General features: G+C 43.3%; 1 protein-coding gene across 1 annotated transcript in view; it reads left to right on the top strand.

Annotated features, from left to right (window-relative positions):
* The window catches only part of LOC306745657 (mitogen-activated protein kinase kinase kinase kinase 4), a 61,595-nt gene extending 44,606 nt beyond the window's left edge, over positions 1-16,989 (top strand). Inside the window, exons 20-33 of the mRNA XM_079228491.1 lie at positions 871-950; positions 3,708-3,796; positions 3,980-4,074; positions 4,720-4,804; positions 4,944-5,114; positions 5,664-5,766; positions 6,656-6,811; positions 7,010-7,153; positions 7,247-7,381; positions 8,036-8,136; positions 8,815-8,964; positions 16,324-16,483; positions 16,634-16,773; positions 16,888-16,989. Of these exons, the coding sequence (XP_079084617.1) occupies positions 871-950; positions 3,708-3,796; positions 3,980-4,074; positions 4,720-4,804; positions 4,944-5,114; positions 5,664-5,766; positions 6,656-6,811; positions 7,010-7,153; positions 7,247-7,381; positions 8,036-8,136; positions 8,815-8,964; positions 16,324-16,483; positions 16,634-16,773; positions 16,888-16,971 (1,693 nt within the window). The 3' untranslated portion in view covers positions 16,972-16,989. The remainder of the gene's footprint in view (positions 1-870; positions 951-3,707; positions 3,797-3,979; positions 4,075-4,719; positions 4,805-4,943; positions 5,115-5,663; positions 5,767-6,655; positions 6,812-7,009; positions 7,154-7,246; positions 7,382-8,035; positions 8,137-8,814; positions 8,965-16,323; positions 16,484-16,633; positions 16,774-16,887) is intronic.
* The last annotated feature ends 5,143 nt before the right edge of the window (positions 16,990-22,132 follow it).

The raw sequence follows: 22,132 nt of genomic DNA, 5'->3' as shown, positions 1-22,132 counted from the left end.
TATATGATATATATATATCTATATATATATATATATATATATATATAGATATATATATATCTATATCTATATATATATATATATCTAGATATATATATATATATCTATATATATATATATATATATATATATAGATATAGATATATATATATATATATATATATATATATATATATAGATATATATATATATATATTCTTGCACGTTCACCTGCAAGAACAATAAACAGCTAATGAGAAACAAAACTTGGTGTAAAAAAAAAGGTGTTATTTCTGTGCCATCCCTGCTCTGTTTTTAATAAACTGTGCTAATGGTCAGAATCAAATAACTTTACTTTCTCTTGCAACATTGTTGAACCTCAATATGACAATATATCAAAAGTAAAAAGCCACACTGTACTCTTCCATCTAAGTCTGTCAGCTGATCCGTTATTAATCGCTCATATTGAGCAGCTTATAGACTCACCTGGAGTAGAGCTCTACCAGCGAGGTGTTTCTGGACTCTGTCCTATCAGCTGAGCCTCAAAGCTCCCCAGCTTCCAGCAGCAATATGTGGCTGAGCGCAATGCTTCTGTCTGTCCTCAGCTTGGATACAAGAGAAGTCTCAGTCTTGATATTGCAACCATGCTGCGAGCCGAGCCGCTCTCCACCGTCATCCTTTCAGCCAGTGAGCCTCGTTTATTGTGAGGGTTCATCACCACCAGAGAGCAGCCGTGGTCACGGGAGGATCTGATTTGGATGATCATTTTTCGATTAGACGAAGCTAGCGGCGAGGCCATTGGGTCACCGCGGTGGCAGCGTGAAGGATGTGCTGAAGATGAGAGCATATAGAAGCGTACAACGTTCCCTCTGTGTGTCTTTCTCCATCTAGTGGCGGTCCGCCGTCTGTAGCTGAGAAGAGTGGCCGGCCTGCGTCTCATGGACTGCCCTCCAGCAGCAGCAGCCACCAAGGTGTGTGCCACCCCGTTACCATGAGCAACACACTGGTCAAGTCTGTCATACCCACTACAAGGTCTTCTTCTTCTGGTACAGCCAGAAGAAGAAGACCTTGTAGTGGGTATGACATGAGCAGTGGGTGTTTCTCTGCTTGGGTTCCTGCATGACAAGAGTCAGAGTCCAGGTGAAACTTGTGTTGTGTGTTTGTTGTTGTAATTCTTATTTCAGCCTCAAGAGGCTCCATGTTCTAAATATGACGAACACATTATTTTTCTTCTCGGAGAGTTTGAACTTGTTCTTAAGTCATAAACACAGGAGAGACATTTGCTCAGCTCTTGCTTTCACACAGGTGTGTGTGTGTGTGTGTGTGTGTGTGTGTGTGTGTGTGTGTTGTGCGTGTGTGCTGTATGCGCGTCTGCATGTATGTGTCCACGTGCGTGTGTGTGTGTGTGTATTTGTATGTGTGCTCCCACGCACCCCAGACGCACACAAATACACCGGGTCACATGCTCGTACCGCCCACACACACACACACACACACACACACACAGAACCCCCTCACAGGCCGGCCCACACACACGGCACCGTAAAGCAAGAGAACACAGAGTTGTAGGTTCAACGCTCGCTCCCCGTTTCTGGAGAGGAAGACACAACTCATCATGGCTGCTCTCTCAGTGCATCCGGGAGAGATCAGAAAGGAGGAGGAGGAGGATGATGATGATGATGATGATGATGATGATGATGCGCCGAGCGCTGTTGGAGTTCCCCTCTGTGGAGTCGGGAGGAAACGGCTCTTGACGCCTCCCTCCAGCTCAGTTCTTCTCATCGGAGCCTTAAAGAGCTTCTCATCCTCTCAGGATGCGACTGGGGAAAAGCAGCGTTCCTCTTTGGACCACACTGTTGTTGGAGAGGGTATCTGTACCACTGATGTATATTTAAATACAAATCGATTATGATACCTTTTGTTTATCCCCATGCAATCAGCCGGTAGCATCTGTCTGTCACGAGTGGTGCTGGTGGTTCTCAACATGAACCCCTTTGATTCATGAAACCGGGGAGCCTTGTTGCTCCGTGAAGTTATTTTAAGAAACTCTTGTTGTGTGATAGAAGGACAGTGCAGCAACAGCAACTGAGTTCATAATCCTTTCTTTTTTTTTACTTGTTCCCCAACACATCCATGAATGTGACCCCCTCCTTGTTAATGCACCAAAGCTGCTCTCATCAGATTGTGTTGGTGTTACATTTGGACAGATGGCTGCGTGTAACTCAAAAAGCGGCTTGTAGGAATTCAAACTTTGTTTTAGTTTTCCGATTTAATTTAGTTTATTTTGTATAACCCAAAATCACAAATACACATTTGCCTCAGAGGGCTTTACATTCTGTACACATAACATCTCTGTCCCGGGACCTCACATCAGGAAGAACTCCCCAAATATAGTAAAAAACAGGAATTAGGAGACAGGAATTAGGAGACAGTAGGCAGGAGACAGGAGACAGGAGGTAGGAGACAGAAGGCAAGAGACAGGAGGTAGGAGACAGGAATTAGGAGACAGTAGGCAGGAGACAGGAGGTAGGAGACAGGAGACAGGAGGCAGGAGGCAGGCGACAGGAGGCAGGAGGCAGGAGGCAGGAGGCAGGAGACAGGAGGTAGGAGACAGGAGACAGGAGGCAGGCGACAGGAGGCAGGAGGCAGGAGACAGGAGACAGGAGGCAGGAGACAGGAGACAGGAGACAGGAGACAGGAGGCAGGAGACAGGAGACAGGAGGCAGGACACAGGAGACAGGAGGAAGGAGACAGGGGACAGGAGGAAGGAGGAAGGAGACAGGAGACATGACCAGCTCCAGACAGCCATGATCCATGAAAACTTGAGGTGAGGAAGCACAGAGACTCCTGGAAAGAAGTGGAGTTATAATGTGCATTGAAGAGACATGAATTCATCCAGAAGGAGAGAGAGAAGAGGAGAGAGGGGAGAGAGAGAGAGAAGAGGAGAGAGAGAGAGAGAGAGAAGAGGAGCTCAGTGTATCCTAAAATGGCCCCCAGCAGTCTAAGCCTATAACAGCACTTCGATCCACAACTACAAACCCGATGCTCTCTTCCTTCTCATCAGCAAAGCTACGCAGCACCGTACACACAGTTATCCTGTAGGGTTCCTCAGTGGTTCCTCAGTGGTTCCTCAGTGGTTCCTTAGTGGTTCCTCAGTGGTTCCTCAGTGGTTCCTTAGTGGTTCCTCAGTGGTTCCTCAGTGGTTCCTCAGTGGTTCCTTAGTGGTTCCTCAGTGGTTCCTCAGTGGTTCCTTAGTGGTTCCTCAGTGGTTCCTCAGTGGTTCCTCAGTGGTTCCTTAGTGGTTCCTCAGTGGTTCCTCAGTGGTTCCTCAGTGGTTCCTTAGTGGTTCCTCAGTGGTTCCTCAGTGGTTCCTTAGTGGTTCCTTAGTGGTTCCTCGGTGGTTCCTCGGTGGTTCCTCAGTGGTTCCTCAGTGGTTCCTTAGTGGTTCCTCAGTGGTTCCTCAGTGGTTCCTCAGTGGTTCCTCAGTGGTTCCACGTAGAGGCCCGCTTCAGGCGGCCGTGTTTCCGACCACGGCCTCATTTGTCCAGAGTAATTGTAGCTCTCACTACTAACGTTATTCTCGTTGGCGACAGCACCCTGCTGCTGCTAGCACCCTGCAGAACTGCTACCGATGTAATGAAACCAGTGTGTGTGTGTGTGTGTGTGTGTGTGTGTGTGTGCGTGTGTGTGTGTGTGTGTGTGTGTGTGTGTGTGTGTGTGTGTTGTAGGCTACTTCAAGCTGGAGAGTCCTCTTCTACAGCACCGCCTGCAGCAGCACAGGAGGGCGCAAGAGAACGCGACCAGTGAACACACACAGGTAAAACCACGCAGACAGTAACGTGACCAGAGCTTAAGCTGTGCACCACATGAAAGATCAAGTCCCTCTTCTAGATGTTAGTTTTGTGTAATTATCTTCATCCGTACCACATGAAACACAAGTCTGTAGTTGTTTTGTGGGCCTTTTCTGACCCTCGTGTTGCTCCCCTCCTGCGCCCCGCAGGCCGGGAGGTCGGCTCTGGTTCGGCTTCACAAGGCCACAGAATACTCCTCGTCCAGCGACGAGCTCGGCAGCAGCGACGACGAAGAGAGGAACAGGTGAGCTCTTCGCCGGGGGAATTATGGAAATGTATTTAATTGTAAAAAAAAAAAAAAAATCCTTCGTTTTGAACACACCATGCATTTCACCAAAAGAACAAAAAATCTGATTGGCGTGGGAACAACTGTTGTGACAGTTAGAATGCGTCATTCTTGACGCATTCTAACTGTTGCAACCTGTTGCAAGACGCTGTGTACCAACCGTGAAACCAAAGGGATGAATCAGTGAAAACGATTGAGTGAACGGCGCTCTGCTCACTCAGAGTTCTCCGGCCTCCCGGGCCGAGCTGCACCCGAAACACAGGCTTGAGAAACTGCACACGTTCAAATGCAACCTTAAAAGTCCCTTCTCTTAAATCAGGATTCTTTGGACCTTCTTAACCGTGACAATCAAGCTGGGACGAGACAAATCTGTCATACCTTTTACGTTCCCCTTAGCGGTATTAAGTTGATGCATTCATGTCTGCAGGGTGACCTGTGAGGGTAGTAATGAGGTATTACTGTTTTCTACATGAATTATTTCTCCTCTGGTGTCACTTTCTGATCCCGGGAGGTTGATCAGCCTGGTTTCTGTTGCCATTGATCTTGAGAACGTGTTGCAGTCGGGCTCTGCTCTCTAACCGCCGCCTGTCTGTGCGTTTCAAGGTCCGGCCTGTCCAACGGAAAGGGGAGATACTTCCGAGGAATACCCGATGGCATCGTACTGCAACCTCACCACAATCTCAACCAGGTGCCCTGCACACACACATGAAACACACACACACACACACATTTATTTTGTATGTGTTTAAACGCCGGAGGGTGCAACATCCATTCTGTTAGAGGGAGCCAACAACCTCTTCATACTCTGTCTCCTAACTGTCCTGCAGATCTCTCGGATCGGTTCAGACGACACCTACATGCTACCGGACCTCCTGCAGAAAACCTCCTCCTCCGACAGTCCTACCCACAATGCACTGGGCCAGCAGCAGCGAACACACGAGCTCAGTTACTCGCAGCTGCCCACGGCCCCCAGATCCCCGACGCACCAGGAGCTGCATGTGAGTTCAGTGTCTTCAGGGGGGGACACTTATGTATTGAATCAGTACATTAAAAGATATCAAATCGTATATATATATATATATATACATATATATATATATATATATGTATATATATATATATATATATACATATATATATATATATATATATATATATATGTATATATATATATATATATATATATATATATATACATATATATATATATATATATATATATATGTGTATATGTATATATATGTATATTATATAACCTAAACAGAGTAGAGAAGTGTTGTCCACATCCTCAGCTGTGTCACTCAGGTAATGTGTGACCGTTGCCTTAGCTACATTTGTCCAGCAGAGGGAGGTAGTGGCCAAGAGAGGTTTGTAGTGATGGTGTTTAGAGAATATAATGAAGGGTAAAGAGTTTTGGTGATGCCTCCATAAAGCTGTGAAAAAAAGGATTTTGGGATTTTAGTGTATGAAGCCAGAAATCAAACAATAAACAGGAAGCTGTTGAACAAACAGGTTTTCTTCCTTCCTTTCCTTGACCACATCTTCAGGCCGTCAGCAGTCCCAGTGGTAAAAACACCTCCTCCTCTTCATCCTTCCTGTCATTCATCGATCCGAGACTGATCCCCATGTCGTCGCCACCTCAGAGCCCTGGCAAGTACATCTACACACACACACACATACATACACACACACACACACACATACATACACACACACACATACATACACACACACACACACACATACATACACACACACACACACACACACACACACACAGTTTACATACACTCACACATCTAAATACGTTCTCCTGTGAGTAAATAAAAGCACTCTTGTATACAATGAGTACATTATTTTCCTCAACGTCAAGTAGTTCACGTCAGCTTAGCGCAGTGGTTCTCAAACTGTTTTTGTCACGCCCCACTTTGGAGGAAGAGAAATGTTCACGCCCCACCACAAATAAAATGCCTATTGTGGCTGCAATTAACCTGTTCTGCACTGAATATATTTTTAAGATAATAACAATAACATGCAACCTGTGCCAAACAAAACAAAAGGAAAAAACACAGTTGTAGACTTGATACGGCTCTCAATTCATGCTCAATGTTGAGCTTAGATCTGTATTTTGTTTTGAGAAACGCAACGGCAGAAACGCCGACCTCACGGAGATCAGCTTTTGGCAAAACGCCAAGAATCGGCGAGTCGTGTAACGTAAACATTTACACGAAATAGGCATTTCTCCATGTATTTATTATGACGTTTTATGTCCGTGCACTTTGTGCTTTTGTACTGTATAAAGTTCTCACGTAGCTCATGGAGAGTGGTCGTCCTGAAACCACACGGTTCATCCCTGGTCTCCATAGTTTGCATGCTGAAGTGTCCTTGAGCAAGACATTGAAGCCTCAAACTATATCAACTATACAAAAAAACTAAAAAACAGCATCTCCCCCGCGCCCCACCTGTAATACCTCCGCGCCCCACTAGAGAACCACTGGCTTCGTGCGATGCTGACGCTGGTGTCTCCGTCTCCACACAGTGGGCGGTAAAGGTGAGCAGATCAAGAGGGAAAACCACAGGAAGGGCTCCGTGGTGAACGTGAACCCGACCAACATCCGACCGCAGAGCGACACGCCGGAGATCCGCAAGTACAAGAAGAAGTTCAACACTGAGGTTCTCTGTGCTGGACTGTGGGGTTTGTAGTTTTTATTTTACTTCCTTGTTAGTTTCTTGTCCACTGTGTGTCTTTTCATTTGTTTTTCCAAGCCCACAAACGTTATTGTGTTCTGGACATTGTCCTTTTCCTGGCAGTGTGCACACTGTACATTGCTTTATATAGATTTCCTGCGCTGCACGTTGCTCGTGGGTTTAAGGTGTCCGCTGTGTCCTGCAGGTGTGAATCTGCTGGTGGGGACGGAGAACGGCCTGTGGCTGCTGGATCGAAGCGGTCAGGGGAAGGTCTACTCCCTCATCAGCAGACGCCGGTTTCAGCAGATGGACGTGCTGGAAGGACTCAACGTGCTGATCACTATTTCAGGTACTCCCGCTGGAGGTTTACTGACGAACACACGCAGCACTTCATGTACAAGCTGCAGCCGCAGAAACACTGTCCGTGTGTGTGTGTCCGTAGGTAAAAAGAACAAGCTCCGTCTGTACTACCTGTCCTGGTTAAGGAATAAAATCCTCCACAACGACCCAGAGGTGGAGAAGAGACAGGGTTGGACCTCGGTAGGCGACCTGGAGGGCTGTGCACACTACAAAGTGGGTAAGTACACACAAGTACCCAGGCTGCAAACTAGAAGAACAATGAACCACAACAGGGCTCTCACGGTCATGGAGAACTTGGAAAAGTCATGGAATTTTAAAATGGTTATTTCCAGGCCTGGAAAAGTCCTTGGAAAAAATGAAATCCCAAAAGTTTAGTAAAAGTCATTTAAATGTGTTATATTCATGTGTTCATGACGTTCATTTACGCTGAGTTTGAAATAATGAATATGCTTTTAAAAGAAAGACTCAAAATATAAGCAGGCATACATACAGGCTTCTATTTTAATGTGTATTCTTTTAATCAAACTATTGTCTCATTCATGGTTTACTGTATGCTTTGTGTTCTCATTGTTAGTTTAAATACTACATTTACTCACTTTTTACTGTTTACACCCAGACTTCACTGAATGTTTGTCATGGACATTTGGTTCAAAGTCATGGAAAAGTCATGAAACCCACTGGTCAATGTGTACGAACCCTGCCACAAACATTGTTTTATTAGACGTCTATGAGCGCCAGAGTCCCGAGGTGATGACTTTTTCTTCTTCTTCTTCTTCTTCTTCTTCTTCTTCTTCTTCTTCTTCTTCTTCTTCTTCTTCTTCTTCTTCTTTTTCTTCTTCTTCTTCTTCTTCTTCTTCTTCTTCTTCTTCAGTGCGTTACGACAAGATAAAGTTCCTTGTGATTGCGTTGAAGAGCGCTGTGGAGGTTTACGCCTGGGCCCCCAAACCCTACCACAAGTTCATGGCTTTCAAGGTTGGTAACATTGACATGTTTAAAGTCAGCGACTACGTTGACATGCACACTAATATTCCCCTCTTGTTCTGGAATATGACAGTACTTAGGGTTTGATAATGTGTCGTATAAGCGGCATATTTTTGTCCGTATAATCAGAATTATGCCTCATTCCGAAACTGAGCTTTCTTCCACGGTCCTCGAGCACAGATCCTGATCGAGCACATGATCCTCATGAATGGTTAAACCAGCACCAGCAAGTTAGAGATCCTGTCCTCCATCGTCTTCGTCGGTCCTCGCCACATATTTGCACTACTAGGACAAAACGATGATGGAGAAAAAAAAAGAAATGTAACCGGGTCACTACCTCAACGTGCACACACACAGCAGCCGTGACGCTATGAAAGTCACACACACAGAGTGTGTCCCATTTCTTTTTGTCCTTGGTGGCGTTTAACCCTCTCCCTTCAGAAGAGGCCCAGAATAAACCACCTTGTGGAAGTAATGGCTCCACTGTCTGCAGATGTGATGCAGCTGCTTGTGGATTCATTTTGAACGCAGCCGTCCACTTAGAGTCCTGATCCTTATTTTCAAAATGAAAGGTTATGATTGGAGAATTTACTGTGTGCTCAGATCATCCTTACTAACTTGTTTTGGTGTGTGTGTGTCTGTGTGTGTGTGTGTACATGTCTACCCCAGTCATTCAGGTCCCTTCCTCATAAACCACTGTCCGTTGACCTGACGGTGGAGGAAGGTCAGAGGTTAAAGGTCATCTACGGCTCCTTGTCCGGCTTCCACGCCATCGACGTGGACTCTGGAACGCCGTACGACCTCTACCTGCCCACACATGTGAGTCTGCTCCGCGTGTTTAACGGTCTGCTCCTCTGTCTGGAGGTCACGTTTTCAGGGTTATTCGTGAAAAAGGTCATACTTAGTAGGGGTGGGAATCACCAGAGGTACCACGATACGATATCATCACGATACTTGAGTCCCGATACGATATCATCACGATACTTGAGTCCCGATACGATATCATCACGATACTTGAGTCCCGATACGATATTATCACGATACTTAAGTCCCGATACAATATTTAACGATACTTAAGTCCCGATACGATATCATCACGATACTTAAGTCCCGATACTGCGATTTTATCACGATATTGCGATACATTTACTATTGCGATTTATTCCCTTTTTTTCAACCACAAATTGTCCCCAAAGGAAAACTTTGTCAACATATTGGATCTAATAAGATAAAGTTTTAAGTCTGTTCATCTCACGTCCATCATTTTTATTGCAGCAAAATGTGACAAACTGACCAACACTGTCATGAATGTTGCACCTGACAAACTGAATTTCTAGTGGACTGAAAAAGCAATTCATTTTATTATTCGAGGACCAAAACGTTTATAATTGATATAATAAAAGATCGATACTTTGCTTCCGTGTATCGTTACAATATCACCACGCAAAATATTGCGATACTATGCTGAATCGATTTTTCCCCCACCCCTAATACTTAGTTTGCGAGTGCTTTTTATGTGATTTTATTCACTCACAAACAGAGAAACATCCAATTGAAGTCGACTAGGGGTGTCGCCAAGATCATTTATGGGTTTCACGACTGAGTGAGTCCTGAAACATGTTAATCATTGATACATTGTCTTAAAGTCCATGGGTTTGGTGAATGGGTTGTTGCATGAAATAAGGTCTGTGGTTAACACGAGCTCGACACATTTGAGCGTTTTGTTCTGCAATATAAAATATGTCAGTATGTGTATTTTGAAACTTGTCTTGGGTCTCAAAGAAGGCGGTTTTAAAAAATAATTTAAAGGGCCGTTCCTTGGTAGAGATTATCTCGCTAGTATCATTGCAGCAGAGATTTTATTTTTACTGCGACAATCAACAATCCATTGGAAGACTCCCATTGGCTTTTATTTTGAAGGAACAAGAGTGATTCTAAAGTGTGTCACCAGCTGCCCCAAAACATGCAGGCCACCTCACTGAAGGCCAACTGAATCAATCTCTCACACACACACACACACACAGACAGACACACACACACACACACACACACACACACACACACACACACACACACACTCACACGGTAAGACAAGCTGTGAAACGTTCTCAAACTTGCGTTCATTACACAGATGAAGAAGAAAAAATAGAGAATTTAGAAAATATCTTCTTGGCAAAACCAGACTTGGATAATGGATCATGTGATTTTTCTCTGTGCCATTAGGTATTTATACTCCAGTAGAGTAAGGAGACTCTGAGGTGGCACATGACACAGATCGTATCTCTGCAGCCGGAGCTCTCGTACTACCCGACTGTTGCTTTGTCTCTATTAAACCACACCGCCTCGCTCCTCTCCGTCTCCCAGGCGGCACTTCTTCTCCTCCTCTTCCTCCTCCTCTTCCTCCTCCTCCTCTTCCTCCCACTCACAGTCTCCAGGCGTCAGTCATTGCTCCCCTGTTTTCCTCTCTCCTCCTCCCACTCCTCCTATAGCTGTCAAACACTTCTCTCGCTCTCTCTCTCGTTCAGTCTCCTCCTCTTTTCCTCCCTCTCTTGTCGTTTGCTCGTTTTTCTCCCCATTTTGATCTTCTCTTTAGCTTAATTTACCTCTCTCCCTCCCCCTCTCTCTCTCTCTCTCTCTCTCTCTCCCTCCCTTCCTCCCTCTCTCTCTTTTTCTCCGCCCTCTCTCTTTGTGGGCAGGTGGGCTGTACCAGCAGTGGGATTCATAATTACGCCTAAATTGTATACCTGCCAAACATCAACATGTTAGCATATTCATGATGAGCATGTCAGCATGCTAACTTCAGCGTGCTAGCTTTAGCTTGCTAACTTCAGCATGCTAACTTCAGCGTGCTAGCTTTAGCTTGCTAACTTCAGCGTGCTAGCTTTAGCTTGCTAACTTCAGCATGCTAACTTCAGCGTGCTAGCTTTAGCTTGCTAACTTCAGCATGCTAGCTTCAGCGTGCTAGCTTTAGCTTTCTAACTTCAGCGTGCTAGCTTTAGCTTGCTAACTTCAGCATGCTAACTTCAGCGTGCTAGCTTTAGCTTGCTAACTTCAGCGTGCTAGCTTTAGCTTGCTAACTTCAGCGTGATAACTTCAGCGTGCTAGCTTTTGCTTGCTAACTTCAGCGTGCTAACGTCTCCCGGAGAGGCGAGACAGCTGACAGCTAGAAGGAAACATAGAGTTCAGAGTTGTGGAACATTAGCATGCAGCAGCCTAAAATGAATTATAGAGTTAATACTCACAGGAGGTTTTTCATCCATCGCCATGGCTTCAGTGTCTGTAGCAGAGACATGCGGTTACGCTAATTACAGTCTGTTTTTCTTCAATTCCAACTTCCTGAAGTTACAGCGACTTCTGGGAGTCAGTGAAGCGTTCCTCCATCTCCGCCTCCGTTTGTGCAAAAATGCATTTGTGTCTTTAAATGAGAACAAATCGCCCACTGCCTGTGCAATTAGAGATGGATTCATCTGTATGTGGGCAAGTGAATCTACTGTAGCTGTAGCCTCCGGTGAGTCACGTCCACATGCTGATACATCTGATTAAATATGTTTTAGCTTTTTTAAAGAAAAGGTGGGACACACTGGTTTGAGGTCTTTGACTTTGAGTATTCAAACAGACATTTCTAAACACTTTCCCCTCCTGCAGTGTGAAGAGTAACGAGGTTGTTATTTGTTTCCTCGGTTCATGTACGGTCTGCCTTCATGGTGACGAGTGGGTGCAGAGGGAACAGGGTTCCTCTGGTTTCTATGGTTTGACGGTGTATTTAAAGATGGAGCCTCGACTTTCAATCATTTCATGATCATGTGGCGATGAAGCCACGAGCCAAGAAAGATAAGTCAACCTTTTGTGACTTTTGTGACTGACTAGACTTAAAGGGATGGAGTTTTTTTTGTGTGAAAGACATCAACACTTTTTGAATATTCCTTCCCATTGTCTTCGACATGTGTTCCTTGCCTCCAACAGCCAGTCATGTCTACGCTGTGCCAGACTTTTAGTGCCTTCTCTGTCTCTCATTCATGTCCTCAACACCTCTCTCTTGCTCATCCACACACACACACACACACACACACACACACACACACACACACACACACACACACACACACACATTGGCCCGGCCTCCCGTCATGTGTGCTACTTTCTCTGTGCAAAGGGAGGTGGAGCATGGTGAGGTAGAGAGAGACGAACATACGAAAATAAAAAAAGCTCCAGAAATACATCCCTCCTGTCCTCCTTCTCTCTCCATCATTAACTGAGCGCGTCCTGACCTCTTTTTTCCTCTCACTTCTTCTCTGGTATATTAAGCCAGTGTGTGCACAGCTCCCTTCTACACAGGAGCCTTAAACTGCTGCTGTTTGACATCTCAGCTCAGTTACTTACATATACACTCAAGCTTTCAACTCTCTTTCTTCACACACACACACACACACACACACACACACACACACACACACACACACACACTCCGAGTGCTTTTGAACCCACTCACTTACACCCAGACAGCCTCATACTGTAGTTCACTTCACACCTCATTCGTAGCTGTATACCCGTACTCAGAGGGACACTTTCTCTTCTTATGCGCGCATCTTTCCACACACACACACACACACACACACACACACACACACACACGTCTTCCACGGTGTAACGATGCTGATTCCAAGGCAGAGGATTAAGATCGCGTTGCGTCTGTGGATGCCGGTTCTGATGCTCAGGATTGTGGTGGCTCACACTCTGGTACCGTATGAAGCACGCTCACATGAACTACATGTACCACTTTATGCAACGGAACCAAGCAGGGTTCTCCTTACTGGAGGGAGAACTGTTCAGTGGGAGAACTGTTAGATACATGTCTGTGAACTGTTAGATACATGTTTGTGAACTGGTTAGATACATGTTTGTGAACTGGTTAGATACATGTTCGTGAACTGTTAGATACATGTTTGTGAACTGTTAGATACATGTTTGTGAACTGTTAGATACATGTTTGTGAACTGTTAGATACATGTTTGTGAACTGTTAGATACATGTTTGTGAACTGTTAGATACATGTTTGTGAACTGTTAGATACATGTTCGTGAACTGTTAGATACATGTTTGTGAACTGTTAGATACATGTTTGTGAACTGTTAGATACATGTTTGTGAACTGGTTAGATGCATGTTTGTGAACTGTTAGATACATGTTTGTGAACTGTTAGATACATGTTTGTGAACTGTTAGATACATGTTTGTGAACTGGTTAGATACATGTTTGTGAACTGTTAGATACATGTTTGTGAACTGGTTAGATACATGTCTGTGAACTGGTTAGATACATGTTTTTGAACTGGTTAGATACATGTTTGTGAACTGTTAGATACATGTTTGTGAACTGGTTAGATACATGTTTTTGAACTGGTTAGATACATGTTTTTGAACTGGTTAGATACATGTTTTTGAACTGGTTACATACATGTTTGTGAACTGTTAGATACATGTTTGTGAACTGGTTAGATACATGTCTGTGAACTGGTTAGATACATGTTTTTGAACTGGTTAGATACATGTTTGTGAACTGTTAGATACATGTCTGTGAACTGTTAGATACATGTCTGTGAACTGTTAGATACATGTTTGTGAACTGTTAGATACATGTTTGTGAACTGTTAGATACATGTTTGTGAACTGATTAGATACATGTTTTTGAACTGGTTAGATACATGTTTGTGAACTGTTAGATACATGTTTGTGAACTGGTTAGATACATGTTTTTGAACTGGTTAGATACATGTTTTTGAACTGGTTAGATACATGTTTTTGAACTGGTTACATACATGTTTGTGAACTGTTAGATACATGTTTGTGAACTGGTTAGATACATGTCTGTGAACTGGTTAGATACATGTTTTTGAACTGGTTAGATACATGTTTGTGAACTGTTAGATACATGTCTGTGAACTGTTAGATACATGTTTGTGAACTGTTAGATACATGTTTGTGAACTGTTAGATACATGTTTGTGAACTGTTAGATACATGTTTGTGAACTGATTAGATACATGTTTTTGAACTGGTTAGATACATGTTTGTGAACTGTTAGATACATGTTTGTGAACTGGTTAGATACATGTTTTTGAACTGGTTAGATACATGTTTTTGAACTGGTTAGATACATGTTTTTGAACTGGTTACATACATGTTTGTGAACTGTTAGATACATGTTTGTGAACTGGTTAGATACATGTCTGTGAACTGGTTAGATACATGTTTTTGAACTGGTTAGATACATGTCTGTGAACTGTTAGATACATGTCTGTGAACTGTTAGATACATGTTTGTGAACTGTTAGATACATGTTTGTGAACTGTTAGATACATGTTTGTGAACTGATTAGATACATGTTTGTGAACTGTTAGATACATGTTTGTGAACTGGTTAGATACATGTTTGTGAACTGTTAGATACATGTTTGTGAACTGGTTAGATACATGTCTGTGAACTGTTAGATACATGTCTGTGAACTGGTTAGATACATGTTTTTTAACTTGTTAGATACATGTTTGTGAACTGGTTAGATACATGTTTTTGAACTGTTAGATGCATGTTTGTGAACTGTTAGATACATGTCTGTGAACTGGTTAGATACATGTCTGTGAACTGGTTAGATACATGTTTGTGAACTGGTTGCTGGGTGAAATCTCAGATGAGTGTTGCCGTACTTTGATTCAAAAGACTTGTTGAACTATTATACTGTTGAGTATTTCCTAATAATAAACTCGCAGTAGGAGAGTTTTAGTCACCTCCAGCAGAATACTATTGAAATTAATATATATTCATAAGTCACCTTTGGGCTTCAGTCAGGAACTTAATTTGAGTTCTTATTAAATCTCATCTTTGTTCAGAAGAACCACACATCACTCTCGTCTTTCTTCTCAGAAAATTGTATCTCATTGTATTTCAAGGAAATCCAGTCTGCCCCTCTGAACTTTTTTGTGTTTCTTTTCTTAAAGGTATGAAACATGTACATGTATTAATGGCTTTGTATTGCCAATGTGTGAGTGGATTGTAACTTAAAACCAGAGCCGTTGCCCATAACAGCCTGTCGTCAGATCTTTGCCTCGTGGCTCTTCAGCTCCCTATAGTACCAACAGTGTGTCGCTAACACAGCAACATCCTGTCTGGATGGATTACATCAGGTATTCATCCAGACTCCCGGGGCTGGTCTGGCTTACTGTTTGCAACTGACTTCATCAGCTAACGTTGTGAAGAACCATCAGTCTAGCTGAGTTACTGGCTAACCTTAGCTTGCTAAGTGGATACATTTTTTAACGGCTAGCTTGCCAAATCACTTCAACAGCTCACTTATTCCATTGACCTAATTTCTGTTTCATGAGAAATGGTGTTCATTTTAGCCAACAATACAAGATGTAACAGTACAAAGCAAAAGTATTTCACTAATAATTGAATACTAGCCAAGAGCAATGAAAGGCAGGGTCAACTAACTAGCTAAACGTTACGTAAGCTAAGCCAAAGTTAGCCAGCTAGCTGTAACTTAGCTAGGCAGCGTGGATCTTGAGTTGGCTGCTTCATAACGTGAGCTGATGAACTAATTTGCTAAAAATATGACACAATATTTTTAGTGTCACATGTTTCGGCCGATGCCCGGGACGCCTGCTGTGACCTCGAGATGCTGCAGTTCACTGAACAGCCACCAGTGTCATTAATAACAAGGAGTTTTTCTGAAATTCCAGATAGTATCTTTACACTTGCTGTTATTTTGATCATTTTCTGTATTGTTGTTTCTTAACGTTAGAAGGCCGTAATGTCTGTGACCGAAGAATTGAACCCTCTTTGCTTCTGCAAATGAAATAATTCTGCTAGTTTGTATATTATCAGTCGGAATCAGAACCATTTATTGCCGTGTATGTTTTCACATACAAGGAATTTGCATAACATTAAACAATAAGCAGAGTGCAAGAAATAGGAGCATGAAATATATAATTAAATCTACAATAGAATATAAAATTAAGATAACGTGCACAGACAAACAGATAACATATATTATAAACAGTAGAGAGATGTTTTATGTTCGAGGAAGTGTCCAAACACTGAAGCTCACTCAACTGTTTGGGTTTGCACTCATTTGGTTGATTGAATTCTTTGGTTTAAAGTAGTGTTGTTGTGTGCCGGTTCTCCAGATCCAGGGTTCCATTCGGCCCCACGCCATCATCATTCTGCCAAACAGCGCTGGAACAGAGGTGCTGGTTTGCTACGAGGACGAGGGCGTCTACATCGACACCTACGGGCGCATCACCAAGGACACGGTGCTGCAGTGGGGGGAGATGCCCGCCTCGGTCGGTGAGTGGCTTTTACTGATTCTAGATCAGCAGCTGGGAACCAACCCTGAACCGGACTCTGAGATGACAGATTTGGGACACGGTGGACTAAAACATACAATGGTAGTGATTATCTGTGCGTGTGTGTGTGTGTGTGTGTGTGTGTGTCCAGCCTACCTTCAGTCTAACCAGGTGATGGGTTGGGGAGAGAAAGCCATAGAACTGAGGTCGGCCAACACAGGGAACCTGGAGGGAGTTTTCATGCACAAAAAAGCCCAGAAACTCAAGTTCCTGTGTGAAAGGAATGACAAGGTAGGACTTCAAGTCTTCTAGGATTTGCCCTCAAAGATCTGCCTAAATGCACAGTGAGCTGTATTAATTAAAACAATGCGTAATAATTCCTAAACCTGCTCTCTCCGGTTGCAGGTCTTCTTCGCCTCGGTGCAGTCAGGAGGCAGCAGTCAGATTTACTTCATGACTCTGGGGCAGAACTCCCTGTTCAACTGGTAACGACTGGGCCTGTTCCTCTGATGGGGTCCACCCTCGTTATTCTGGGCTTTTCCTGGCGAAGCCTTTTTTTTAATGTGCGCCATCTGACGCTCACCTCTGTGGACACTGGACCCCGAAACAGATCAACTAAATCATTCCTGGATCCACAGCGGACTCAAGATCCGACTCTCATCTGTGAGCTGGAGGTCACGGCCGATCTCTCCAGGATCAGTTAACCCCCTTTGTTTTCCTCTTATTGCTGGATTAACTGCATCAAGGTGAGGACTGTTCTCCCGGTGCAGACCAGAGTCACGTGTCTAGCTGCACGTCGGCGTTGTCTTCGTGGAACACAAAGGACACAAGTCCTCCATTCATTCCACGGACATCATCCGGACGGTTCCAGGACCGGCTCGGGACCTAAACGTGGACCAACTCCTCCTCGTCATTCCTCATATCGTCGTGACATTGCTTCCCTAATGACGCTTTAATCAGCTTCCATATCCACTCTGTCTCCCTCAGCGGGGTTATTTATGAAGGCCTTCCGTATGAACTTTCATCTGTTCATTGCGTCATCCCTGGAGGTCCACTTCCCCGTGTTGACATTGCACACGTTGCATTACAAATGATTTGAGTCGGTGTGTTTGTAACATGATCCTAATACAGTAGTCACAGCCCAGTGAGCATCCTCTCCACCACACGTCATTTTAGTTTGTTTTAACCGACTCAGAATTATCTTCTGCATCTATTTTGTACAGATGAGGTTGTCTATATTCTTGTAAGATGCACTGTTTTCTAAATATTTTATAATGGACAAGCCATCTTTATGTGTGTGTACAGGATTATGATCGGGCTTATGAATGTGAAACTCCATCCATCCCAGAACGGAGGTCCAGAAAGGTTGTTCAGTCCTTCCTACAACAGTCTTTGGTGTCTCGACCCCCTTGAATCCATCTCAACTGACTCTTTGATTTCGAGACATTTCTAAAGTTCGATGTATATTATTATTCACTGTACAAAAGACTCCAACTAGACCGACCCAACGGACACATGGATCGATGGGTCTCGCTACATCACAACGAAGATATATGCAATTTAATGTCGCTAGTGTTCATATATTTAATAGCTTACATGTGTTAGAGGCTGCAGTGAAGAAACAATGGGTTTTACCTTCAAATGTGAATTTGCAACTTCCATTATACTGTTTTATCCGTCCAATGTTGGTCATTTCCTTACGTGTTATGTCGCATTATCCTCATATCTTGTGTTTACTCTTGAATGTTTGCGCCGAATGTTTTATATTCAGTGATACTTTGAGTTTTCACTACGGACTTGATAGAAACATTGCAGCTGGTTCTGTGAGAATGTTTTAAACTGGAACATTAGCTTCCTGGCGACGGCGTCTCGTTGCTACGCTGATACCGCATTTCACACGGTGTTAGTTACCATGGTGACAGTGTACGGACACAAAGGAGGGCAGACTAATCCCAACAGGCTAACGGACCTAAAGATGCTAACGGGGGCTAAATATTTCAGAACCAAGCAAGCTAGCTTAAATTCTCGCTAACTTTGCTAGCTAACGCGGCTAAGATAGTAGACAGGTTTGGCTAGCAGCGATAAAATACTTTCTCCCTTTGTATGCAGTTGCTAAGATAACATTTGACACAGCTGTATTTCAAGCATTGTAATTCAAGATATATAAAAAAATAAAAAATAATTTTTCAGAACACTGATTTTAAACCTATTTTGGATGCAGGAAGTGAATGTATCCCCTTTGTGCAGCTGATAGCAACTGACTTAAATGAGATTCAGAAACATTTATAGAGTATAGTATCGTGTTGAAATTGTTATTTTAAAAATCTGATTTCCTGTGAATGACGGGATGTTTAGCTAGCTTACGGTTAGCTCAGCGCTGGCCAGGTTCACCCCTCAAAACCCGGTCCAGGAGACTAAAACTAGCACTTCCTCCATACATTTAGACGGACCTTGAGTGAGGAGGAGGAAAAGGGAAGAGTGAGGAAGAGGACGAGGGAAGAGTGAGGAGGAGGAAGAGGGAAGAGTGAGGAGGAGGAAGAGGGAAGAGTGAGGAGGAGGGAAGAGTGAGGAGGAGGAAGAGTTAGGAGGAGGAAGAGTTATGAGGAGGAAGAGGGAAAATTATGAAGAGGAAGAGTGAGGAGGAGGAAGAGGGAAAATTATGAAGAGGAAGAGTTAGGAGGAGGAAGAGGTCAGAGTTAGGAGGAGGAAGAGTTAGGAGGAGGAAGAGGGAAAATTATGAGGAGGAAGAGTTAGGAGGAGGAAGAGGGAAAATTATGAGGAGGAAGAGTTAGGAGGAGGAAGAGGTCAGAGTTAGGAGGAGGAAGAGGGAAAATTATGAGGAGGAAGAGGAAAAATTATGAAGAGGAAGATAGGAGGAGGAAAAGGTCAGAGTTAGGAGGAGGAAGAGTTATGAGGAGGAAGAGGGAAAATTATGAAGAGGAAGATAGGAAGAGGAAGAGTTAGGAGGAGGAAGAGGTCAGAGTTAGGAGGAGGGAAGAGTTAGGAGGAGGAAGGGGGAAGAGTTAGGAGGAGGAAGAGGAAGAGTTAGGAAGAGGAAGAGTTAGGAGGAGGAAGAGTTAGGAGGAGGTCGTCGCTTCACAGAAGGAACACGGAGGTCGCATTGAATATTTGTCTTTCGAGTAGATCCTCATCAAAAGCTTGATATAAGAAGACGTTGCTATTCGTGTAACCTGCTAACAGGTGGGCCTGCGCTCCACCAGGGGGCGCCAGACTGAATGAGGACTTGTTTGTAGATGATGGTAATGAAGAGGAGGCCAGGATGTGAGTCCATGTCGGTGTACGGACCTGAAAGGAAAAGTGTTTTTAAACCATTCGACACACGGGACAGTGTTCTTATAAGTTGTACATTCTAAAGACACCAAATACTATATATATATATGTATCTATATATCTAGATATATAGATACATATATATATTTAAGAGTTTATATTCCCCTTGACCCGTTCATTTCTCTCCCATTCTTTGTTTTATTCCGTGTACTGTACTCCTGCTTTGAGATGAGACAACAATAAACATGATAAGCGCTGTGTCGTCGTTTATTGCTTTGAGGATTGTACTGACAAGTTGTGTTTATTTTATCTTCCCACATCTGTATTTCAATAAAGAAACCTCTAATCCAGTTCACATGAAGCGCAGTTATCTGCTGTCTTTCCTCTTGCTTTTAATAAGTATCCCAAAAGGATTATATAATATATATATTATAGCAATAGGTTTGTGATTTTAAATAATGAGTCTGATAATATTTTTCATTCTCATCCATTTATATTTAAAATGAAAATCACTTTAATATGTTTACATTTGTTTGAATAAAGTCATGTGTATATATATATATATATAGAGAGAGAGAGAGAGAGAGAGAGAGCCGTGGTTTCCTCTTTTTATTCAACCTGAGGCTCGTCTCGCTGCATTCATGAGGTTTTGTGGTCGTAGCTCAAAGAGTGATTTTACCTTTTCAGACTTTTATTTGACGAGATATATCTGAAGTGGTCAAAATAAATTAAACTAAAATAATAGATTGTGTTGCATATATTCTTTTGTACTTTTTACTGCATATTATTTCCTTCAGTATCTAAATTGGGCTCCAGACATTAATTCCCAAACTGTTTTGGGACAACAAAAAATGTACTTTATTATTATTAATTTATAAATAAAGACTCTTTAGTGTTTCTCATACTGTAATGGCAGCGGGTCCAGGAGGGCCTCAGTAACACAAGCAGAGCCGTTAAAGGACCACGAGTTATGTTAGATAATGTTTACTCACTCACACCAGAGCTCATGGCCTTGGACCAGCATACCCAAGACACCGTTCTACTTAGCAAGCCAGAAACCTATTTAATATGCCCCGATACATAAGATGCAGCATGTCAAAAAATACCAGGGTGTTCTACTCAGACTGGATTCAGGAAGTGGACAAAGTCTCCGTGATCGCGCCCCCTGGTTTGTGGACGCTTTGAAGCCTCCGATTCGGTCAAATTTGATCGTCGCAATTTTTTTTTTGCAACCATTGAACAGAAGTAACCGTGTTTGGACTGCAGAGGCTCTGGCAGCGACCTGTCAATCACCTTGAAGCCCCGCCCTAAAGCGTCCCCTGCTTTATGGTCTGTTTGACTCTAAATTACCATAATGTACTAAATGAACATCATGCTGTATTGAAGAAGACTTGAAACTAGAGATTGAGACATAAACTCATGTTTACAAAGTCCATCACAAATACAGAAATGACAGCTCAATAACCTCAATAACACATCTTACTGGTAATGTTGCCGTATATATATTGTCACGTGGTGGTTGCAATTAGGACCCAAACGCCGACGACGTCGTAAAGTAAATTTAACAAAAACAGACTTCCAAAACCATAGGATCAAGCATCAAAAACAGGGATCAAAAAAGGGCACGGGCACAAACAGGGAACACACAGTACGATCTGACACTGGGGCAGAAGGCAGACAGGGTTTTATATACAAGAGGAAGGTAACGAGGCACAGGGGGAAAACAATGAGGGCAGCACAGGTGAAGGGAATACACAACCAGGGAACAGGGCAGACAGACAATCACAGACAATCCCAGGGGCAGGAAGTGCAGGAACACAGAGGACACAAAGACAGGACCCAGAAAACCCCAAACCGTGACATATATATACATGAGTGATTTGGGGTTAGCATGAGTTATTTGAGGTTAGCATGAGTGATTTGGGGTTAGCATGAGTTAATTGGGGTTAGCATGAGTTATTTGAGGTTAGCATGAGTGATTTGGGGTTAGCATGAGTTAATTGGGGTTAGCATGAGTTATTTGAGGTTAGCATGAGTGATTTGGGGTTAGCATCAGTTAATTGGGGTTAGCATGAGTTATTTGAGGTTAGCATGAGTGATTTGGGGTTAGCATGAGTTAATTGGGGTTAGCATGAGTTATTTGAGGTTAGGATGAGTGATTTGGGGTTAGCATGAGTTATTTGAGGTTAGCATGAGTGATTTGGGGTTAGCATGAGTGATTTTTGGTTAGCATGATGTCGGGGTCGGCCTCAGCTATGAGAAGGGCATACATTCGCTGAATGAAGCGGTGGCTATAATCCTGTGATATCACTACACACACCTCCCCCTGCTCCTGTGTGTGTTGGTGCTTCTCTGTGTC

The sequence above is a fragment of the Taurulus bubalis genome (assembly GCF_910589615.1).
Source record: "Taurulus bubalis genome assembly, chromosome: 13".
NCBI lineage: Eukaryota > Metazoa > Chordata > Actinopteri > Perciformes > Cottidae > Taurulus > Taurulus bubalis.
This window is presented reverse-complemented; position numbering and strand designations above follow the sequence as displayed.